Source organism: Hypomesus nipponensis, chromosome 2, assembly GCF_054491055.1.
Source record: "Hypomesus nipponensis isolate SF chromosome 2, ASM5449105v1, whole genome shotgun sequence".
Classification (NCBI taxonomy): domain Eukaryota; kingdom Metazoa; phylum Chordata; class Actinopteri; order Osmeriformes; family Osmeridae; genus Hypomesus; species Hypomesus nipponensis.
This window is the reverse complement of record NC_140362.1, coordinates 1739622-1757267: the sequence shown is the minus strand read 5'-3', so window position 1 is coordinate 1757267 and position 17646 is coordinate 1739622. Positions and strand designations below refer to the sequence as shown.

The 17646-nt window shown below is 52.2% G+C and overlaps 1 protein-coding gene across 3 annotated transcripts in view; it reads left to right on the top strand.

The window, feature by feature from the left end:
- Positions 1 to 17646, top strand: part of map7d1a (MAP7 domain containing 1a) — a 47022-nt gene that overhangs the window by 19815 nt on the left and 9561 nt on the right. Inside the window, exons 2-13 of one of the 3 annotated variants that reach the window (XM_084702223.1) lie at positions 1004 to 1195; positions 5092 to 5160; positions 5635 to 5655; positions 7534 to 7697; positions 7945 to 8053; positions 10780 to 10884; positions 12087 to 12209; positions 12298 to 12437; positions 13012 to 13142; positions 14281 to 14690; positions 15557 to 15839; positions 16920 to 17100. In XM_084702223.1, coding sequence (XP_084558349.1) covers positions 1004 to 1195; positions 5092 to 5160; positions 5635 to 5655; positions 7534 to 7697; positions 7945 to 8053; positions 10780 to 10884; positions 12087 to 12209; positions 12298 to 12437; positions 13012 to 13142; positions 14281 to 14690; positions 15557 to 15839; positions 16920 to 17100 — 1928 coding nt within the window. The remainder of the gene's footprint in view (positions 1 to 1003; positions 1196 to 5091; positions 5161 to 5634; positions 5656 to 7533; positions 7698 to 7944; positions 8054 to 10779; positions 10885 to 12086; positions 12210 to 12297; positions 12438 to 13011; positions 13143 to 14280; positions 14691 to 15556; positions 15840 to 16919; positions 17101 to 17646) is intronic. The other 2 variants (XM_084702224.1, XM_084702225.1) reach the window with 2 other exon arrangements.

Below are 17646 nucleotides of genomic sequence, written 5' to 3'. Positions count from 1 at the left end.
AGGTGGGTCTGGAGGATGGTTGAGGTGGGCCTGGAGGATGGTTGAGGTGGGCCTGGAGGATGGTTGAAGTGGGCCTGGAGGATGGTTGAGGTGGGCCTGGAGGATGGTTGAGGTGGGCCTGGAGGATGGTTGAGGTGGGCCTGGAGGATGGTTGTGAGGTGGGCCTGGAGGATGGTTGAGGTGGGCCTGGAGGATGGTTGAAGTGGGCCTGGAGGATGGTTGTGAGGTGGGCCTGGAGGATGGTTGAGGTGGGCCTGGAGGATGGTTGAGGTGGGCCTGGAGGATGGTTGTGAGGTGGGCCTGGAGGATGGTTGAGGTGGGCCTGGAGGATGGTTTAGGTGGGCCTGGAGGATGGTTGAGGTGGGCCTGGAGGATGGTTGTGAGGTGGGCCTGGAGGATGGTTGTGAGGTGGGCCTGGAGGATGGTTGTGAGGTGGCCCTGGAGGATGGTTGAGGTGGGCCTGGAGGATGGTTGTGAGGTGGGCCTAGAGGATGGTTGTGAGGTGGCCCTGGAGGATGGTTGAGGTGGGCCTGGAGGATGGTTGTGAGGTGGGCCTGGAGGATGGTTGTGAGGTGGGCCTCGAGGATGGTTCTGGATGGACAGAGACACCCGGACAGGCTGTGAGGGTTTCCACTGGGATGTGGAAATCTGACCCGGAAATCTTTCCTGCATAGGGAAGACCCAAGCAAAAAAATATTATAAAGTATAAAGTTCTTACATGCATACGGTATATTAAAGTTGTCAATAAATATGTGAAAATGCAAAAGCTGTTCAACTCCAGTTTCAAAGATCTTATTTAATGTGAGAGTAGATTGAAGAACCTTGTTGTGGCTCCTGGAGCGAGGCTGGCTGGTCGTCTCTCCTCCCCAGCTAGAACACTGTGTTTCCTGCTCTGTGGAATGAAGACAAACCAGTCTAGCCTCCAGGTTCTAAGCTTTGTGGTTCCTGGTTTTAAGCTGTGTGGTTCTTGGGTTCTGACTCCCCCTCTCCGCTGTCTCCACAGCTCCACCTCCTCCTCTGGACACGCCTCCCGCCATGCAAGCCACCCAGGAGGTCAGCCCCCCCTTGGGCACCGCCCCCGGCCAGAGGACCGACTCCCCCCTCAAGAACGACACGGACGGGACAGCGAGGACCCCCACCAAAGCTGACCTCACCCCCAAGTCTCCTGCATCTCCCGGCCCCCTGCACAGGAAGGGTAAGATGGAAACAGCTTGGAAGGCTGACACAGTTGTTGCAGCAGTGAACAGCGTTGGGTGTTGTTTTACTGTGTGTGTGAGCACAGCAAGGATATGGGTGTAATGTACTCCAGTTCTGGGATCTGAGAGCTAAAGTGATCCTAATTAGGCTAACTGTTCTTAAGCATGAAGTGATAATTGGGCAATTACCTCAGTGCTTATGTGAAATCACCCAGCCTGTTGAGAAAGAGAGATGTTTCTGTCCAGCCGACTCCCACTGCCCTCAGTCTGACACAGCCTCAGTTTGACACAGCCTCAGTCTGACAGCCTCAGTCTGACACAGACTCAGTCTGACAGCCTCAGTCTGACACAGACTCAGTCTGACACAGCCTCAGTTTGACACAGCCTCAGTCTGACACAGACTCAGTCTGACAGCCTCAGTCTGACACAGCCTCAGTCTGACACAGACTCAGTCTGACACAGCCTCAGTTTGACACAGCCTCAGTCTGACACAGCCTCAGTCTGACAGCCTCAGTTTGACACAGCCTCAGTCTGACACAGACTCAGTCTGACAGCCTCAGTCTGACACAGCCTCAGTCTGACACAGACTCAGTCTGACACAGACTCAGTCTGACACAGCCTCAGTCTGACACAGCCTCAGTCTGACACAGCCTCAGTCTGACACAGCCTCAGTCTGACACAGCCTCAGTCTGACAGACTCAGTCTGACAGCCTCAGTTTGACACAGCCTCAGTCTGACACAGACTCAGTCTGACACAGACTCAGTCTGACAGACTCAGTCTGACACAGCCTCAGTCTGACACAGCCTCAGTCTGACACAGACTCAGTCTGACAGAGCTTGGTTCAGTCCAGGAACAGAGTGGCTGCACATCTCTCGTCTCGGTCAGGACAGGTCAAGACAGGTCAGGACACACCCCATCAAGAAGGAACTGCATATCTTTGGGTTCCTAATGCTGCCAAAATCCACATTTTGGTGGGAACATTGCTGTAGAGTGGGTGTGTTAGCTGTGTCTGCTAAGAGGATAGCTAACACTAATCGCTAACAACCTCTCCAGCCTGGGCTCATAATCAGCTCTGGCCGGCGATGGAAGGTGGACTGAAGGAAGCTGGCATCATATATCAGAGGGGCAGTGCCAGAGACTGCTTTCAGCTTGACCCTGCGGTGGGGAAATGTCCTTTCCACAATGCCCCTGCTTGTCCTGAGGCTCTGGCTAGCACAAGCTAGCGCTGAGACACACGCCTGAAGGTTGTGTTGTTGGCATAAGTTTCATTTCCCCCTTTTACTCTTTGTGGCTTTCATCGTCATGGTCGCTTTACCCCTAGAGCGGGAGGTGAATGAGCTAAACCAAGAAGCGCTTGATAAATAGAATGCTTCATAGTTAGGAGGCCAGATAAGCCACGGCTGTCAGATAACAAAGCTTGTTTTAATCATGTTTGAGACACACATTAGTTTTTTTTTTTCGTGAAGTTGATGTTCCGTCGAACTGGTGGTCAGATTCTGAGGTACCTGACCCACTTCCTGACAGGCAGTGCTCAGGTGTAGAGACCACTACACCTACACTACAGTGTAGAGACCACTACACCTACACTACAGTGTAGAGACCACTACACCTACACTACAGTGTAGAGACCCAGGTGTAGAGACCACTACACCTACACTACAGTGTAGAGACCACTACACCTACACTACAGTGTAGAGACCCAGGTGTAGAGACCTGAGCAGGTGGGATGAAGACCTAGACCCCAGGAGCTCCAAACAAACCGACCCAAGACAGAGAGCCCGGGGTGCACGTGGAGGGAATAACAGTGTGTACAAATACAGTTGGATTTGAATCGTTTTCTCTGTGGCGTCACATGTTGTTGATCTGCAGAGCGAATATCACCCTGTTCACATTGGAAGAGCCAAGACTTGGTCTGAGGTCTGTGTTCTGGGCTGAGGTTTCTGGGTCAGCCTGACCTGCCATGTGTGTGTGGAGTGTGACTCATCATCTCCATGGTTGTGAGCGAGCCCGCACTGGCACACCCTCACACACCCCCACACACACACCCACACCCCCACACACATACACACCCTCACACACATACACACCCCCACACACACCCACAAACCCAAACACACCCACACCCCCACACCCATACACACCCCCACACCCCCACACACATACACACCCCCACACCCATACACACCCCCACACACATACACACCCCCACACACCCCCACACACATACACACCCCCACACACATACACACCCCCGCACACACCCACAAACCCAGACACACAAATGCACACACCCCAACACACACATACGTGCACACAGTCACACACCCCAACACTCACACGCCCACGAGCTGCACTTGATCTCTCCCACTATAAATAGCGTGTGTTAAAGTGGGTCACAGGCCAGTTGGAGCGCTGGGGTCCAGTTGGGTCCATCTCTTCCTAGCTGCTGACAGAGACCCAGTAACATATGCTCTCTGTGTGTCTTCAGGAGAGCGATGTGTCACAAAGCCTTGCTACACACACTCACTCACATGTGACCCATATACGGAACACGGTGCCTATATAGAACAAGGAACATCTGCTTCATGTGTTATTTATATCACTGCCTTTTCAGTCTTTGGAGTTCTGGTTGATTCTTCAGGTGTAGACTTAATCCGTGTTGAAGCTGTCGAGGGAAGATATTATTATGTGATAATATCAGTCCTGCTTTGTATTCCACCCAGAAGCGGTGATGTCTATAAGTCAGAGAATGTAGTGCTGTTAGCTTGTTAGCGTAGCTTGTCCACAGGGTCTGGGCCTGGTCCTGGGTCTGGGTGCTGGTGTTTGGGAGAGGTGTTTGGGTGCTGGTGTTTGGGAGAGGTGTTTGGGGAATGCAGCACCAATTTCCAATTTCCAGAGAGGTTACGAGGGCGGGAAAATATGTAAACAGTCGTCTAGTTATGTAACTCTCATACATGCAAGCTCATTCGTATTCAGTACACAGCTGGAGGAACATGAATTTTTCATGTCGACTTTATTTAACCAGGAGAGAAGAGTTGGGATTTTAACATCTTGTTTTCCTGGCCTAGATATGCAACACCAAGTTGTGATGTCACGGTCTAGAGCAGTGGTTTCCATCCCTGGTCCTCGTGCCCCCCTTCCCTGCATGTTCTGGATGTCAATGACCCATTCCTTTGAATCAGGTGTGTTGGAGCAGGGAAACATCTAGAACATGCAGGACCAGAGTTGAGAAAGGCTGCGGTAACGGCTAGACCTCTGGATGTTGAGTTCTGTCTGAAGAAACCACACAGCAGTGAGGAGACTGGTACCCCTCAGCTCCAGCTGTCTGAGCACATCCTGATTGTTACTGTGCTGACTTCTGAAGATACACTTTTTCTAATTCCAGTTACTGACTTGAGTCAATCGCAGCCTCTGGTTTTGTAAACATCATGTCGGGTAGATGCATGTCTGAAGACAACGGTCTGTTTAATTATTTGCCGTTGTCACGGGAACAGGTGTGACTGACCAACCGACCTCTTATCCCATCAGGGAGTGTCCCTCTGCACTCTGACTCATGGAACAGGAAGTGAGGTGTGATGCTTCCAGGCCCAATGATACGACAGCAGAAGCCAAATTAGAGGCTGTATTAGAGGCTGTCTTAGAGGCCATTTCAGAGGCTGACAGGAGACTGAATTAGAGGTTGTATTAGAGGCTATTTTAGAGGCAAATTCTCACAGATTTCCTACAGTGAATCACTCTGAACATGGACTGAAGCAGGATCTGTGTACAATGATTTCCCTCATTCACACCCATTTCCTCTCTCCTTCTCTCTCCCTTCTCTCTCTCTCCCCCCTCTCTGTCTTTCACTCCTCTCCCTCTCCCTGTCTGTCTCCCCCCCCCCCTCTGCCCTCCCAGATGGCGTCAGATCAGAGGACAGGCAGAAGCTTGCCAAGGAGCGGAGGGAGGAGAAGGCCAGATATCTGGGTAAGTGTGCAGGGAGAAACCCAGGAGCGCCCCCTGGTGGACGAGGGCCAGTGTTGTTGTTCTGTGACTGTCCTCTAGTTCAGCTGCATGTGGACTGCACACGTAGCTCCTCTGGAACAACCAGGAAACACCCTGCATGTGGGCCTGGCACCAAATCTCAGTCTGGAGCTGGAAACCTTGCCAGATTTTTTAGCAAAGACGTCCAACATGAGTAAAAGTCTTATTCCACAATGCATGCTCAGCACACGAGCAGAGAAGCCCATGCCTGGGTAACACTGTCGCTTTGTGTCTTGTGACAACCCCAACATCACTGTCATGGCGTCGTTTCTGCTGGGAGCCAAAATGGCTGCCGCAGTGTCCATAGCTTCACACCTCGGTCCCTGACTGTGGCGACATGCTAGCGACACGCTAACGGCACGCTGCTTTGCATGATTGACGTTTGCTCTTGTCTTCTCTCTCGCCTTCCTCCCTCAGACGAATGCGGCCTACAGCAAGGTAAGCCACGCCCTGCGTCTCCATGGTGACAGTGGTGATGGTGACCGTGGGTGTTTGTGTTTCCGAGTGCTGGTGTTGTGGGGGTCACACACCCCTCCCCCCCCCCTGTCTGATGGTCTGTTTTGGTGTTTTAATGTCCAGGCTCTGATTTAGATGTTGAGATTGTCTCTCTCTTCCTCTCTTTCTTTTTCTTTCACTGCTTCCTTTCCTCCCTCCCTTTCTCTCTTCCTCTAACTCTTTCCCACCTTATCTCTCTGTGTTTTCTTCCATCTCTCCCCCTCCCTCTCTCCCCCGAGTTCTAAATGAGAACTGTGTTCAAGACAACTGGTTGTTGTTGCTGCTGCTCTGTTTTATGCTGGTGTGTCGGCAGTCAGCTCAGATTGCAGGTTTCCATAGATGAATTATACCGCCTTGCCTCAGTTTGAACTTTTGAACTTGAGAATCATAATGACCTCTGGCCACGACATGCCTGTTGTCCTAAGATAACCTCACTGTGTTCTCTCAGAGGGGACATGCTGAGGTCCGGAGAGACACACAGACAATTTCAACTCAATCAAATGAGAATATGCAGAGACCCCGGCAGGAAATGAGCGTTGCCACTTCTGCTGTTTCAGAAGTGAAGAGAGAGGCTTGTTTTGAGAGGCTGGGGTGTCTGGACTCTGTTCAAGGACATGAATACTCCATGTAGGCTGGGAGACAGACTTCCTTAATGACCCAGTAAATGATCCAAGCTAAGCCAGACCAGATGCTGTGTCGATTCCCCCTGGACCTGGTCTCATCTCTGCTCTGCTACCTGACAGAACCACAAGGAACCAGTAGCTTCTGTTGCATCTGGAGCTTACTAGAGCTGGCTTTTGTTAGAGCTACCCCCTGCTCACACACACACACACACACACACACACTGTCCAAATGACAAAGATAGAGGCTTAGAAATGAGAAACGGTGCCTTAGAGCTGGTATAATCTCCCCTTTACACCCTCTCTGAATGTGTGGGAGCCCAGTGATGGAGGTTCAGCAGATCAAAGCCGCTGTGTGATTGTGAAGCTGTGGGGAGGCGTGATGGGATTAGAGAGCTGCAGAAACAGAGAGACCAGAGGTTCCAGTCTCACCCTGCAGAATCGCACCTTGTGGAAACTCCGCTAATTCGATTTCTGCGTGTCTCAGGGTAACAGGATATTCCCTCTCTGCTGCCGCGCTGGAAAGAGGCATGCGTGTGTGTGTGTGTAACCTTTTAGCTAACGCCTTTGAGATCCCAGCAGGGTTAACAATGGAGAGGCTTTCTGGCCGCAGATAAGAGCTCATCTTAGAAGGCTTCTAGGGCTTCTTACTCAGGATGTGATCAAACACTGAAGGTTTGGAAGCAGGAACTGAAGACTGTCTGTGTACAGTCAAGGCCATAAGTTTTGGCAATGACAAATGTGTTTTGCAAAGTTTGCTGGTTCAGTTTTGTGGAAACGGTTTTCACATGTTTATATAGAATACTGGATTACAATAAGGCACATTTAATGTTTTTAAGCTTTTTGGGGGCGGAAATATTCAATATATGCAAATAGTCCCCTCTTTTACAGCAGTCGATCTGCTCCGATCAGAATGATAGAGTGATTTCACCTACTAGTTCACACTTTCCCCTGTGCTGATGATATGACTTACTGAAATCATGTTAGCAGTCATTTTATGCCCATTTTAGGGCCAGCAAGCTTTGCAAACACAAAATGTGTATCGCTCCCAATACTTTTGGCCACGGCTGTATGATGAGATATCACGCCCCAAAAACATAAGATACAGTTTAACCCAGGACAATATATAACCTGTTACACACTGTAACCCAGTACTCTCACCTCCCTCCCCCTCCTCCCCCTCCTCCCCTCCTCCTCCCAGCTGCTAAGAAGAGCCAGTGGCTGGAGAAGGAGGAGCGGGCCCGGCAGCTGAGGGAGCAGCAGATCCTGGAGCGCCGCCGCAGGCTGGAGGAGCAGAGGCTGAAGACAGAGCGACGCAGAGCCGCCCTGGAGGAGAGGCAGAGGCAGAAGCTGGAGAAGAACAAGGTGGGGGAGGGAGCGAGGGTGAGGAGGGAGGGAGGAAGGGAGGGATGAGGAGGGAGGGAGGTTGAGGAGGGAGGAAGGAAGTGATGAGGAGGGAGGGTGAGGAGGGAGGAAGGAAGGGATGAGGAGGGAGGGAGGGTGAGGAGGGAGGGAGGTTGAGGAGGGAGGGAGGGAGGCCCTGGAGGAGAGGCATCTGCTAACATCTTCTTCCTTCACCTTGGTGTGTGTGTGTGTGTGTGTGCGTGTGCAGGAGCGCTATGCTGCGGCCCTCCAGAGGTCCAGTAAGAAGACCTGGGCAGAGATCCGTCAGCAGAGGAGCTCCTGGGCCGGAGGGCTGCACAGCCCCAGCCAGAAAGAGAGTGAGTCACACCTGAACCTGGTCCACACTCACCTGGTCCACACCCACCTGAACCACACTCACCCAGTCCACACACACCTGAACCACACTCACCCAGTCCACACACACCTGGTCCACACACACCTGAACCACACACACCCGGTCCACACACACACCTGAACCACACACACCCGGTCCACACACACACCAGAATCACACACACCTGGTCCACACACACCTGAACCTGGTCCACACACACCTGGTTCACACACACCTGAACCACACTCACCTGGTCCACACACACACCAGAATCACACACACCTGGTTCACACACACCTGAACCACACTCACCCGGTCCACACACACACCAGAATCACACACACCTGGTCCACACACACCTGAACCACACACACCCGGTCCACACACACACCTGAACCACACACACCCGGTCCACACACACACCAGAATCACACACACCTGGTCCACACACACCTGAACCTGGTCCACACACACCTGGTTCACACACACCTGAACCACACTCACCTGGTCCACACACACACCAGAATCACACACACCTGGTTCACACACACCTGAACCACACTCACCCGGTCCACACACACACCAGAATCACACACACCTGGTCCACACACACCTGAAACACACACAGCAGAACCACACTCAGCAGAACCACACTCAGCAGAACCACACACAGCAGAACCACACACAGCAGAGCCTGGGTCCAGATCAGCAGGACCAGAAGAGTCCAGACAGAGCGACACACCTGGAGCTGCTCTGTGATTGCAGCCCTCTCCTCAGCTCAGGTGTTCCTCACACACTCAGCACTCTGGGTTATCTCTGGTGAAACCCCTCTGACACACACACACACACACACACATAGATACTGTGCACATGCACACACACTCACCGATACTGCACACACAAACATTAACATGGCATTTGGAATGGCTGGATATCTTCCTTCCTCAGGAGAAACTCCACTAGGATCAAATTCTATCTCTTCAATTCTACAGCCGTTCTACGCATTATATACAATTTTCCTTCGATCAATCATTTTCTTGAAGACAATAAAAAGTGACGATTTTTTATACCTGGGGACCAACGCTGCAGCTGAGATGCTTAGAGAGCTAACTCGCTAACTAGCTCGCTCTCGCTCTCGCTCAGCTAGCTAACTAGCTCCCTCTCGCTCAGCTAGCTAACTAGCCCGGATCACAGACATTCCCGGAGCCATGCGACCAGTCGGTAGTGTGTGTCCGTGTGTGTGTCTGTGTGTGTGTGTCCATGTGTGTGTGTGTGTTTGTCTGTGTGCTGTTAGGCTCCTGGAAACACTGTGGGTCATTAACTCTGAGCCTGCTGTATTGATCCTGCCTGTGATTTAATTTACGCTTACCGCTGCCATGTGAAAGGTAGCTTTGATCGCTAACCAGACAAGAATCGTCATTAGCGCTCGGCTGACATTGATTATTTTTCCATGCTCCTCTTACAGTGCGTGTCCACTGCAGCGACGCGAATCGCTTGCCATCGCTTGCCTTCCCACAGTTCACCACGCTCGGGGGCGTTTCAAACAGATAAATGTAGAATGTAGTTCTCTAAAGTCACTGTTGTAGTTGTCATGGCCAAGTGTGCAGACTTGGGTTTACGTAGTTGCAACATCGATCAAAATACAACTTGTTTACAAAATATAAAACGGTTTAATACTGTAGACATACACGTTGACATTAGTAAAAAAACGTTTTACTATATTCCTCAATCTCTGCTAATCTGCCGATACGATAGGGAGTTTCAGCCCGGCTAGCTAACTAGTTAGGACAGAACGAACGAAGTTACGTAATGTGACTAAACTGAATTTGAAAGTACAAGCCACCCACAACTTCGGCAAACCTTGCGCCATGCATCGTTTTTTTGTATTAACATCTCTGTACGAATACAGATATGTATCGTACAGGACTGAGTAAGCAGCCACACAAACGATTAGTTTCTCCTCCAGTTTGAAACCTAGAAAGCTAGAAATGTTTACCATGGTTTCTACGTTACGAGAAACAAAAAAACACTCCGATTGGCCATCGCTAGCGAAAATCGCTCCTCATTAGCATAAAGTTGAGAAAATCTCAACTCGAATCGCTTGAATCGCGTCGCGTCGCTACCCACAATGCACCACGCAAGCGATTCGCCTGACTACATAGAAAATGAATGGAAAACATGTTGTCGCTCGCATCGCGTCGCTGCAGTGGACACGCACTGTTATAGCCCGCTGGTCTGTAAATGAATACAAATCCAATCAGATTGTAATTGTACAACCCTTTTACAACCAGATCAGCATCTATAACCAACCTAAACCCTCAAAAAAGAAGTAAAACTTCCCACAAAAATGGTAGAAACTACGGGAGAAGTCATTCTGTTTATTTTGTTCACAACATCAAGCTAAATATGAATACTGCATGAGCCAGTAAGCAATACTAGGTGCTGCTGTTTGAAGGGTGTGTCGGAGCTGTTTGAAGGTGTGTGTGTGTGTGACGTCGCTGTTTGAAGGTGTGTGTGTGTGACGTCGCTGGCTTGGTTAGAAGCTGGTTGGTTTGCGAGTTCCTGAACCACCTGGCCAACACCCAGACATGTTCTTTTTGTTGGATGACACCTCCTAACGACGCAGCTGGCAGGACAGCTGATGTTGTTCTGACCTTTGACCTGTGAGGCCAGTGTGACCCTCTGTGCGTGGCTCTCTTGGGTTCGCAGGCAGGTGCTCCGTGTCGGCGGTCAACCTGACCAAACACGTGGACTCAGTCCTTAACAAGCGCCTCTCCAAGTCCTCAGCCACCCTCTGGAACTCTCCCAGCAGAAGTAAGACCTCCCCCCCCGACCCCCCCCCCCCCCCTCCACCCGTTCACCGTCCGTTCATCCACCTGCCGCCGTCGCCATGCCGACCTCCCTATCCTCGCCTCTTATGATTTAGTTATGATTTTTTGTCTCCACCCAAAATGGTTTCTGTCACCGTCTGTCTGACGGCCGGTCCAATCATTTCCCTCCAAATCCACCTCCGGTCGTCCTTCAGCTTCCTGGGTTCTGGTTTGGTTCTCCTTTGACCTTCTGTTGCATCCTGGGAGTATGAGTATGTTCATGTTCTCTGTTGTCATACTGCATCTGTTCCCTGTCTTTGGGTTCATCATCTGGTGTCAATGGTCATTTTGTTCCTTTGGTGTTTTTGGTTTCCACGTCAGTGTGTGTGGTTGTTGGTCCTGCATCGTGACGTGCCTTGTCTGTGTCGTGCAACGTTGGAATGATTCAGAGTTTGGGGGGGAAACTGTTGTCATGGTTAATGGGACGTGATGTTCTAGCTTGTGCCTTTAAAGAAGCCCAGAGATAATCAAACACATTTAATCACACCCATTACATTTTTACTTGAGATTGTATTCTTTATTGTGGACGCTTTTATCCAAAGCAACATACAGATACAGCATGTAGAAAGAACAGGAGAAAATCGAGAATCAGAAGTGCATCTTGTCATAAGCAGAATCAAATGCAGAAGTCAAATCAATTCCAGTGTCTAGAATATATATAGAATGTTCCGGAGCAGGTGTGTAAGTAGGTCAGGATGTGCTGTAGAGCAGAGGAGCTGTGAGGCAGAGCACAGGTAGGCAGGGAGGCGGGATGAGTCAGCACTCTCAGAGAGCTCATGCATTCTGAAACTCCCCGGCAGAACAGGAGATGTTCAGAAAGATGCACTGCTGACTCTTAACAATCCTCTCCTCTTTATTGTTTTTCTCTCTCTCTCTCTCTCTCTCTCTTTCTCTCTCTCTCTCTCTCTCTCTCTCTCTCTCTCTCTCTCTCTCTCTCTCTCTCTCTCTCTCTGTCTCTCTCTCTCTCTCTCTCTCTCTCTCTCTCTCAGTCCTACTTATTCTAAACTATAACATGATGGCACCGTGCTGGTAAAGCGCATAGTGACTGTGCAGTTCTTCCCCTCCTCATTAGTCCAGGTCTAATGAGCGGCTGGTGTCACTGTCTGCAAGGCAATGTTGACCTGCTGTGTTTGTCCCTCGCTGCAGCCCGTAGCATCCAGCTCAGCCCGTGGGAGAGCAGTATGGTGGACCGGCTGATGACCCCCACCCTCTCCTTCCTGGCCCGCAGCCGCAGCGCCGCCAGCGTGCTGGGATCCGGCCGCGACGGACGTGAGTGCTCTCCTAGAGGTCTCTCTCTGTGGACTCTCCCTGGAGCGCTCTCTCACCCCTCTCTTCCTGGTCCCTCTCCCCCCCCCAGAATCTCCTCTGTGCCCGCGCTCCTCCTCCGCCAGCCCCCTGACCCTGTGTGCTCACCGGCCTCACCACCGCTGCTCCGAGCGCTGGCACGTCACGTCCAGCACGCCCGACATCACTCAGCGCAGACGTGACTCTACGCCTGTACGCCTTCCAGCTTACTCTAGATTTGTATACTAATATACATATGACTTTTTTCTATTTGATGTATCATACATATTTCTATTTTAGGTTACATACATATTTATGTGCATTTATATATTTGAATATGTATTCAAGACATGTTTGAAGGCCCCTGTGAAGCACTTGACAACACGACACATTGGTTTTAAATGTCAGTTGATTTGAGTTTGAATTTGAGAATGACATTAACATGACATGCATATTCATTTAGAAGACCCTGTTATCCAAAGCCCCATACACAAAGATCAGAAGTTTGTAGTTTTAAGACTCAGTTCAAGGTCTGTATTTCCCAGGCACTGTGTAGAGTATCTCAGCTACCAGGCACAATGCAACAACAATAATATTACAACTACAGTTAAACAATAAAATATCAACTAACTATTACCTAGTACTGCGCAACTAAAAAGACCATTGTCATATCTTAAACACAACATCGTATGACAGCCAATCACCACACAGCAGCACCCACGTGTGAAAGAGGGTTAGACTTTCTTGTTGTGTTCATTTCTCCTGACGACGCCCCCTTCCTCTACAGATGGACAGAAAGAAGAAAGAAAAGAAAGATAAGGAGAGAGAGAACGAGAAGGAGAAGATTGCTCTGGCCAAGGAGAAAGGGCTGAAGAAGAGACAGTCCTTACCCTGCATGAGAAACAGGGCAGACCCCAGGTATAGAAGACCCCCACCCTGACCACCCTGACCACCCTGACCACCACCCTGACCACCACCCTGACCACCACCCAGACCACCACCTAGACCCCCACCCAGGACACCACCCTGACCACCTAGACCCCCACCCAGACCACCACCCTGACCATCACCCTGACCACCACCCTGACCCCCACCCTGGACACCACCCAGACCACCACCCTGACCACCACCCAGACCACCCTGACCACCACCCTGTCCACCCAGACCACCACCCTGACCCCCACCCTGACCACCACCCTGACCACCACCCTGACCACCCTGACCACCCTGACCCCCACCCTGACCCCCACCCTGACCACCCTGACCACCACTCTGACCACCACCCTGACCACCACCCTGCGCACCCTGACCACCCTGACCCCCACCCTGACCCCCACCCTGACCACCACCCTGACCCCCACCCAGGACACCACCCTGACCCCCACCCAGACCCCCACCCAGACCACCACCCTGACCACCACCCAGACCACCCTGACCACCCTGACCACCACCCTGACCATCACCCTGACCACCCAGACCACCACCTAGACCACCACCTAGACCACCACCCAGACCACCACCCAGACCACCACCTAGACCACACAGACCCCCAGGGGAGACAGGGAAGGAGAGCGGGTGACAGCAGATAGGGGAGGTATTGTTTTGAGGAGAGAGAGGTAAGTGAGGGGAGGAAAGGAGAGAGACTGGAGAGTGATGAGTGAGGAGAGGAGAGAACAGTGGAGAAGGAGAAAGTGGAGAGAGGGGAGATAGTGGAGAGGGAGGAGAAGAGAGCAGAGAGCCAGAGGGCTACTCCGGTAAAATGGAGCCCATCCCATAATCCTGCTGTCTCCATAGAGAAATAACCGCAGAGACCATCCCATAATGTTTTTGTCTCATTACATAGATGGTGGTTTAGCTGTAACAGCATCACTGTGTTCCACTGGTGGACTCAGTGAAAGCATTCCTTTTCCAGAGTTGCAGCATGGTGTTATTATTCTAACTGAATAACCTGAGTGTGTGATCAGGTGTGTGGAACTCACTGCGATGCTAACCTGAGGGATGTGTGTTTGAGAGGCCTAACGTGATGTCTCCCATCCCTCCCTCCCTCCCTCTCCAGCCCCAGTCCCTTATCCAGGCAGCATGTGGGGTCCCCCCCCACCCCACGCGGGCGACACTCCTCCCCCGGCCCCCGGCCCTCCCCGGCTAGGCCCAGCCCCTCCACCCCCAAAGCCCGGCCAAAGAGAGCCAGAACCCCCGCCAGGCTTACCCCCCGGACCTCCTCCCCCGCCCCCCTGGAGAGAGCCAAGGGACCCCCTCGCACCTCGTCCCCCGCCCCCCTGGAGAGAGCCAAGGGACCCCCTCGCACCTCGTCCCCCGCCCCCCTGGAGAGAGCCAAGGGACCCCCTCGCACCTCGTCCCCCGCCCCCCTGGAGAGAGCCAAGGGACCCCCACGCACCTCCTCCCCCGCTGGCCTGGAGAGAGCCAGGGACAGCCCTCGCAGGCCGGCCACCCCAGAGGACCGCAGAGGTGAGTAGGGAGACCAGACGGAGACCGCCGGGTGTTCAGATGACACATTTAGACTGGGCTTCATTCAGACCGTGTGTGTGTGTGTGTGTGTGAGAGTGTGTGCGTGTGTGCGTGTGTGTGTGTGTGTGTGTGTGTGTGAGAGAGTGAGTGTGTGTGTACCTTCTGACATCCTCTGTTGTCATGGTTTCATAACCATTTAAAGATTCTGACCACAAACTGTTATGGTTACACATAAAGTTGTGGTTGGTATAATATCGCCTCCTACCTCACCATGGAAACGGCAGGATATTTATACTCTGATGTGTGTGTGTGGTGTGTGTGTGTGTGGTGTGTGTGTGTGTGGTGTGTGTGTGTGTGGTGTGTTCCCAGGCACGGGGCCAGAACACACATCCACACTCCCAGTTAGATGAGATATACTTTTTATCGCTGAAGGGAAAATCACATGACACAGCTGGCCCAGAAACTGATCAGTAAACATGATCAAATATTCCACAAGAACACACCGTCTTCACCAGGGTTTAAAACAAAGAGCATGGTGGGACTATTTCAGAATGTCCTGTGTGTAATGACTAAAAGTCAGGTCAGAACTAAGTTCCCCTGTGTGTGTGTGTGTGTGTGTGTGTGTGTGAGACAGAGACACAGAGAGAGAGAAAAAGAGAGGGAGTGAGAGAGAGAGAGAGAGACAGAGACTGTGTGTGTGTGTGGGTTGGTGATTGGTTGGGTGACCAACTGAAAAGCAGGATTGTTTAAACTCTTTTTTGTGAGCTGGATGAATGGGCTGTGAGACTATCCATAGATGTGTGTCATAGTAAAGCACACATCTAGTAGTGGTAGATTTGAACCTGTGACCTCTTGACCTCCCACAGGCTCGCCGGTGGTCCCCTCCGTCATGGTATCTTCCACCCCGGCCACACCCCCTAATGTGAGAGCACCAATCACGACGCCTGCCTCACCCTCGGTTCCGGAGCAGACCCAATCAGCTGCCAGTGTCCCGGCCCCCTCCCCGGCCGCCAGCCAATCAGCCAAGCCCATGGCCGGGACCAACAACCCAGAGGAGGCAGGCCGCCTCCTGACAGAGAAGAGACGACAGGCGCGCGAGCAGAGAGAGAGGGAGGAGCAGGAGCGACGTGAGCAGGAGGAGAGAGAGAGGTAACCAGGAGGAGGGATAGGGGTAACCAGGAGGAGAGAGAGGTAACCAGGAAGAGAGAGAGAAAGGTAACTCGGAGGAGAGAGAGAGGTAACCAGGAGGATGGATAGAGGGATAAAGGGAGGGAATATGGAGGGGGGAAGGAAAGGAGGGAGAGATTCAGGGAGGGAGGGGGGAGGAAGGGAGTAAACACCAGCCTTTCATACACTCCTTGAAGAGAGACAGAAAGAGGGGGGGTTTCCCCTGCCCCCCAAAACACCCAGCTGTGGCCCTCAGTTCATCCTGAAACCTCCCCCCTCCCCCCCTGCCCTCAGATATGTGTGTGTGTGTATGTGGTGTGTGTGAGCATGAGTGTGTGTGTGTGTGTGTGTGTACTAGCAGGCCAGCTGACAGTCTTGCCTGGGCCCGGGACCAGAATCTTAGACAGCACCCCCTGCGCCCAGATCTCACGTCCGTCGCGGCCGGATCCCCCCCCCCCCACCCTGAGCCCGGGACCACAGATCCGTTTGTCCCCTCCTATTGGCGGGCCTGTGTGTGTGTGTTCGTTCGTGTGTGTGTGTGCGTGCGCGTGTGCGTGTGTGAGACAGAGTCGCCTCTCGAGGCGCCAGCCTGTTGACATGTGTCCAGCAGCGCCGGTCCTCGTTTCCAGTCGGGGTTATTTCCTGAGGACAGCGTCAGGAGAGCGACACGGCCATTGTGCCACCCTCGCCATTCTCACCATCCCCCTGGCCGTGTGCCTGCATATTTATATGAGAGCAGCTGCTGGCAGGAAGCTAGTCACGGCTAGCCCCTCTCCATTTCCCTCCTGTCACTGGGAATCAGTGAGTGTTCAAAATGTCAACTTTGATCTCTGCGGGTCATGTTACGCCCCCAGTTTACATTTCATTCATTCAACAGACACCTTCATACAAATGTTAGTTCTGACAGTATTTCAGAGTCAGAGTTGCGGAGGGGCCTGTTCAAGGGTTGCAGGTGTCCTTTCTGAACGCCTGTCCTGTCTCCAGGGTCCTAAGACCTGTCCTGTCTCCAGGGTCCTAATGCCTGTCCTGTCTCCAGGGTCCTAACACCTGTCCTGTCTCCAGGGTCCTGAAGGAGGAGCGGAGGGCGCGCGAGGCGGAGGAGAGGAGGTGCAGGGAGGAGGAGGCGCAGGTGATGGCGGAGGAGCAGCGAGCCAGGGACCAGGAACGCCTCCTGCAGGAGGAGAAGGAGGCACAGGAGAGAGCCAGGGTCGAGCAGGAGGAGAACATACGTCTGCAGAAACAGGTAGACACACAAAGACTACAACTCCCAGCAGGCAAGGAGCGCTCTGTGAATGTGGCACTGTGATGTGTGCTCACAGATATTGTAGTTCTATGTAAAGAAGCATTTTTAAGGGGAATGTCTGACTAATTCAACTTGCCGGTATGTAAGCAACACAACAATATCATGATATTTTCACACACAGACACAAACAATACACACACACACACACTCACACACTCACTCACTCACTCACACACAGAACCCATCAGGGCCCTGACTAGCCAGACTTCTGACTTGATCTCAAAACGTGTCTGAATGTTACAGCCATGCTCAGCACCATGCACAGCACCATGCACAGCACCATGCTCAGCACCATGCACAGCACCATGCTCAGCACCATGCTCAGCACCATGCACAGCACCATGCACAGCACCATGCTCAGCACCATGCACAGCACCATGCTCAGCACCATGCACAGCACCATGCACAGCACCATGCTCAGCACCATGCTCAGCACCATGCTCAGCACCATGCACAGCACCATGCACAGCACCATGCTCAGCACCA